At 34.0% G+C, this 6,778-nt stretch overlaps 1 protein-coding gene across 1 annotated transcript; it reads right to left on the bottom strand.

Annotated features, from left to right (window-relative positions):
• Positions 1-1,942: 1,942 nt before the first annotated feature.
• Positions 1,943-2,698, bottom strand: LOC133737394 (uncharacterized). Its single transcript, XM_062164957.1, has one exon. The coding sequence runs from the start codon at positions 2,696-2,698 to the stop codon at positions 1,943-1,945; it is 756 nt and encodes a 251-aa protein (XP_062020941.1).
• Between the last annotated feature and the right edge of the window lie 4,080 nt (positions 2,699-6,778).

The raw sequence follows: 6,778 nt of genomic DNA, 5'->3' as shown, positions 1-6,778 counted from the left end.
TACCCTTTCTCAAAATAGTAACTTTCGTTTGCGGGTCAAGGTTTTGGGTCAGTTGGGTTTCCAAGTCGGCTGGAGAGAATTCTATGGTCTCTACTTTGGGCCAAGGGTGAAACTGACTTACCCAATCCTGTAAGTACGCTTTTATACCCCCTTTCTCAAAATAGTAACTTTCATTTGCTGACCATAACTTCTTCATAGGGACTCCGATTTAAGCGTGTCACGTGTCCACGAACTCGGTTTAATGTTCTCCACAACTTTCGTGAAAGAAGTTTCCTCGAAAACTGAGCCAAAGAAAAAGTCAACTTTTGGTCCCACTAAATGACCGAAGTTTAAAAGTGAATCAAATTATTGTTTACCGTTCAAATGACCAATAAACGGGTACGAGACGTAACAATTACCCCAACAGTACGTTGTTGTTGTGGTAACAGATCAAGGTGGTCAAAGTGCTACTACCACCCTACAATTTGCTCAGTTTACCCTACTTGCTCAGTTCACCCAACATTTTTTTTTTCAATATTGAGTTTGCTTATCTCACACATTTTCATTTTCCAATATAGCCTCAATCATCCAAAAATAAATAAATAAATAATGGTTAAGATTTTTTTCGATTTTTCCCTTATCTCTTGTAATTTCATTGTCCATCGATATTTAACTTAAACAAAGGATTTATAGGGTAAACTGAGTGCAATGAAGAAGAGGATGATGGTGCAGATTTTTGTTCTTATAATATATATGTGGGTGTTACAAAGAGGACGTACCATTCTAGTTTTATATTATCAGCTCCAAAGTTGAATGTAATGTCTCAATACCACACCTAAAGTGATGAGATATTTGGACCTAATTTCTACCTCTTTGAATGTCTCAAAATCCACTAGTTTACATCAATCATAATTTTTATTTATCAATTAATCAATAATATTAAGTATAGTAATTTGCTTCAATTTGAATTGATTTTGTCTAGCATTAAAGATCTGCGTGGGAAGCAAACAAAGAGACTGAAGAAATTGGGCAATTGGTTTTTTTTTTCTAGGGTTTGTTGAGAAGATGATCGAAACTCTCTCATTTTCTATTAATTAAGTATTTATCTGATTTATTTATTTTTTCTTTGTTTTCTGGATATAATTTATTTTTCTTTTTTAATGTGTAAATATTGACCATTGTGTTGAATCAGCTCTTGTCCTTGTTTGTCATTTTCCATTAGAGCAATATAGTCATTTATTAATCTAAACATTTTTTAAAAAAAAACTATTAGCCCATGCACCCCACCCTTACATATGCAAGTGAGAATTGAACTCATGTCTTTTATAATATTGGAATTATAACTTACCAACAGGTCACAGCTCACCGGCTATTAATCCAAACATATGTAGGATGACATAAATCTTAAGGTGACAATTGCCACACCTTATATATATATATATATATATATATATATATATATATATATATATATATATATATATATATATATATATATATACAAATCTTGGATTTCTAAACGTGCTACTAGACCCTTTCCAAAATTGATAAGGCAATCCTTCCCTACAATTTCGATCCATCTTTATGATCCAGTTAGCAACATATAGATTTGATTGCAAGAGCCGTAATTAATCCTATGTGATAACTTCATCAAAGTGCATAATGCAAAACATAAAACAGACTAATTAATAATGTTCATGTATTCATGTACATTGTGTAGCTAGATTATAATTACAACAATGAATTGATAATATAACATTATTTGACGTTATACAGTTATACTATAACATTATTGTTATAGTCTATATATAAAAATAAATTACTATACTAGTATCTGCTGTGGTACTAGTTTATTACCATTTGCCAATTGACTTATTTATGATTCATGACCATGCCGGTTAGCGCTGGACTGAAGTTAGGGTACGCATATGGAGGAGGTCTGCAAAGTTTCTTTGGTTAATGGTTAAGCAGCATGACCACTAGGAGGAGTCGTAGGACTAGGCATGTTGGTGTGCGGATTAGGACCATCGGGAGGGGGATGAACAGCCTTCTGCTTCGACTCCGTTAAAACGAAAAGTTTGTTCGTCGTCGAGTTTTCTATAGTAGGGTGGCCTGCAAAGTTTCTTTGGTTAATGGTTGAAGCAGCGTGACCACTAGTAGGAGTTGCAGGACCAGGCTGGCCGGTGTGCTCATTATGACCATCGGGAGGGGGATGAACAGCCTTCTGCTTCGACTCCATTAAAACGAAAAGTTTGTTCGTCATCGAGTTTTCTATAGTAGTGTGGCCTGCAAAGTTTCTTTGGTTAATGGTTGAAGCAGCGTGACCACTAGTAGGAGTCGCAGGACCAGGCTTGCCGGTGTGCTCATTATGACCATCGGGAGGGGGATGAACAGCCTTCTGCTTCGACTCCATTAAAACGAAAAGTTTGTTCGTCGTCGAGTTTTCTATAGTAGTGTGGCCTGCAAAGTTTCTTTGGTTAATGGTTGAAGCAGCATGACCACTAGGAGGAGTCGTAGGACTAGGCATGTTGGTGCGCGGATTAGGACCATCGGGAGGGGGATGAACAGCGTTCTGCTTCGACTCCATTAAAACAAAAAGTTTGTTCGTCGTCGAGTTTTCTTCCTCGTTATGCAACATCCTGCCAGCCTCGGACAAGTGCATGCTTATGAAAAATAGCAGTAGAACTGCTGTAACTCCAATAACATTAAGAACACCCATGATGATGAAATTGTACTATAAAACTTAGAAGAGCTCGCTAGCAAAGATTAAGATGTAAAAGGGCGATTGAAGGATATGTGGAGATGAGGTGAGTTGGATCACTTACACATATGGGTATTTATACTCACCAACATATATGCATCAATGCATGGCTTTCAACCTTGTTTCATACGTTAAACGTGGTCTAAGTAGCATTCAACTATTGGAGAAAGTATTAAGCTTAAGGGGTCGTGCAAAACGTACGTTTAGGGTTTACATGAGAAGGAAAAACTACTATTAAACACTTCCAGGAAAGTGTTAATAACAATTCTCATATATACAAGAATAATAATGCAGTCTAAAGTTGTAGAGCTTGTTCCATTTTTTCGTTTTTGTTTTTGTTTGTTTTCCCATGCAATGGAATGCATTTTGGGGCACACAAAAATTCAAACGCTATATACTACGTACCATTTTATGGGTTAATTTCTCGGTAATGTTAATGTGTAAGAAATTTGGAAAAAGTCATAGCATGCCTAGCTCTTTACGACTCATGCTATATCAGATGATACTCAGATTTTTGTTATTGAATATCAAAATATCAAAAACTAGAGGGGTAGTTGCTGTCAATTTGACCTAAATATAGTTTGACCAATAAATTTCTAGAAGAACGACCTTGGCCCTTTGTGTTATGCTAATTTCGTCTAAAAAGACCTGTTATTGGTCTTTTGATTAAGCAAATAGTTCGGGTTTTATGTATGCCTCGACTATATATAGTTGCCTGACTGCCTTCCAGTATAATAGCATCTTTAGCAGACTCTCTATTGTGGCTCCTTAGCTATTTTGGAGAGCATGTTTAACTTTTTATCTATTTTAGCAGCTGCACCAGACTCCTAAGTGGTTCTCTATTATAACTTTTAGCTATCTCGCTCCTAAATATAGAGAGCGGGATAAGGCTTTCTATAATTTAAAACATTCATTTTAAGTTATTTTATGTAATTTATAAATACATTTAAACTATTTAATATTCATTTAAAAAATAATATAAATTCAAAACTAGCTAAAATAGAGAGTATTGATGCAGACGTAATTCTAAAGTGGCTAGCTAAAATGACTTTTTAGCTACTTTAACTAAAATTTAACTTTAAAATGACTAGCATTGCTAAAGATGCTCTAAATCGACAACTACAAGATCTTAAACTATAGCCAATACGACCCACCTGCAAATCATATATATAGTAAGCAAATTAATAAGCCTTAACTCTTAAGGAAGTTAAATATTTGAAATTATGCGAAGGCTTTGGTTGATTGAATTGTAGCATTTGTTAATTAGAAGGGGAGACATGGAAAGAATGTTATTTGTCTTTCAATGCATTTAATATTGAATTTTATATGTCTTAGTGAAATATTTTATATGTCTTAGTGAAATACAATGTCTAATAGTAGTTTTACTACTTTGAGACAGGCTAGCTAGCTATATAAGGAAAAAGCATGTGACTAGCATTCCAATCGTAAAAGTATCTACCAACGATTATTACAAATAGTTTAGTTTGCAGATAAGTTTGTCCAGACCAATGAGACTCTAAACTTCAGTCATCTATTTTTTTTTTTTTCAGTCATCAGTCATCACCATAAGATACGTAGCTCACAAAAATAAATTGAATTGAATTTGCTTGTGTCAAAGTAGTATGGATCTGGTCGTGTCAAAGGTTAGAATAGACCAACCACTTCAAACATCGGACATTAGACACCTACCCCAACCCCCCCACACACACACACACGCTCTCCGACCAAATTAAGCTTTAAATTAAAGCTCAGTCCAAAACTGCGCATAAGCAAATCGTGTAGAGTAAATAAATTTTATGAACAGGTGGGTCAAACATATATGCCCGTCCCTCTAGTAAAAATAAGTGAACCTTTTACATTAGCTAGCTGCTAATTAAAAGTGCAGAAATTCTAGCCTACATTATCCAGGGCCGGCCCCTGAGTCTTTCAAGACCGCGAGCGAGAATTATTTTTAGGTCTATTTTTTTATTAACAAACTCGAATAAGTCTTGTAAAAAATTGTTGTTTCTAAGTTTGTCAAGAGTGTAACAAGATTCTATGAAAATTCCTGTTTCTAAAATGTATTGAGGTTAACATAGCTACACTTAAATAAATGTAATTTCTTCTTAGAAAATAATAAAATATATTTCAATTGAAGTATCAGACTCTACTACAAATTTCTGTAACAAAAATAAACTTTTACTGCAAAATTGAGCAAAATTATAGTATTAAGGTTAACAAAACTCATTAACGAAAAAAGTACAATCTCTTTCTCTTTCTCATTATGTACTGGGAGTCTAGAAAAGTAGAAGACATAAACTTTAATTTCTGTAGATTGCAACAAAAATGACAAAAAAAAAAAAAGCCAACTGATTGTATGTCTTCTTGTTTTATGGAAAAAAGCTAGAAAGATTTTACAACGAAATAGTAGATGCGACTATGAGATCCCAACTTTAATTATAATTAAATTCCTTGACTTTTTCATTTTCTGTGATCAGTTTTTTCTTTTCAAAGATGGCCTCATAGCACACATATATATACTAATATACATTGGGCTTTACAATTGGTGCCCCATTTACTCTGGTGCCCTGGGCTGTCGCCAAGCCTGCCTAGCAGTAGGGCCGACCCTGACACTATCGAATATATTTCTTTTCTCTACTTTAGCAAATTGGTTATTTTCTTCTTCTTCTTTATCAAAAAGGTGAATAATGCTAAAAGTTATATATAATTTTCCATCATTATAGAGCACATCAGAAAGAATATTACTTAAGCAATTTCGCATACGTATTAAAACAAAACAAGAAAAATACAGGTCATAGAACTAATAACATAAAGAAGAGACACTATGTCAATAAACTCATCAGACTACAGCTGAGGACTGTTGTCTGATTCAAAAAATTTCTGTAGTCTAGTAGCCTGATATCTCTTAGGTCTTCAGACGACAGATATTACCCGTGATTTATATTTCACTCAAGCAACATAGGCCGGCCAATAATCTGTTGTCTGATTATGTCGAGATATTGGCAATTATGACTTTCTGTGGATGTAACAAAACGACAATTATATGTTGTTATAAAGGATTCTACACAACATCTTTTCATAAAACTCTATTGTATGTATTGAATTAAGACGAAAGAAATCTGTGGTGTGAATATATGGAGATTTGAACAATCTTGGCTATTTTCTGTTGTGTGAATCTATTGTGGACGACATATGTTTATTATGTTCTATGTTTCTTTTTCATTAAAACGACATAAATAAGTCATCTGAATATGTAGAGGTGGGAACTTTCTTCGGTCTTTCTGTTGTGTGGCTCAATTATGAACAACATATATTCATAAAGTTCTATTGTTTCTTTTTGACTAAAATGACAAAAATATGCATTTTGAATATGTAAAGGCGTGAACTTTCTTAAGTCTTTTTGTTGTCTGATTAACATAAGGACTATGGTTACCCTGTTTCATCTGTTGTTTATGGTGATTTCAGACAACAGACATTTGCTTGAATTTTGTTGTTTGATGTTGATTCGAATTTCAGCTTGTTTTGTTCTTATGCTTGTCAACTAACACCTCCAATCTTGACATAATAAGATACATAGAGACAAATAGATACAACCAAACAATAGAAATTGCAATCAATGGAATTTTTGATTGATGGAGTTAAAGATTCCATTATTTATAAATTCATACGGATTTCATAATTTTCTCATCCAAACACACCCTTAAAATATATGTTGAAAATGAACAAACTTATTGAACAAGCGGGGATTTCATATCTGAAAGACGTACATAATCAATGTTACAAAGGGTGAAGAAAAGAAAAGATTTCATTGGCACCAATTCAGTATATCTCAACACAGAGAGACTCGTAAGTATCACTCTACTCAACCTCTCTGCAATTTTGGTTGAATGAGAATGAGAGAGTGAGATTGTTAGGATTGTGAATCCTACTTTGAATTGTACAAGCTTCTTGCATTGTTAGGATTGTGAATTCTAATTTGAATTGTGAAAGCTTCTTGCATACTAATTTGGAGTGCAAATAACACCGACCCTAAAGGAT

This window comes from Rosa rugosa, chromosome 3 (genome assembly GCF_958449725.1).
Source record: "Rosa rugosa chromosome 3, drRosRugo1.1, whole genome shotgun sequence".
Lineage (NCBI taxonomy): Eukaryota > Viridiplantae > Streptophyta > Magnoliopsida > Rosales > Rosaceae > Rosa > Rosa rugosa.
The sequence above is the reverse complement of the archived record's forward strand: the minus strand, read 5'-3'. Positions and strand labels throughout refer to the sequence as shown.

Excerpts from the sequence above, each read along its gene's own strand:
- LOC133737394 (XM_062164957.1), bottom strand. The coding sequence starts at position 2,698 with ATGGGTGTTCTTAATGTTATTGGAGTTACAGCAGTTCTACTGCTATTT.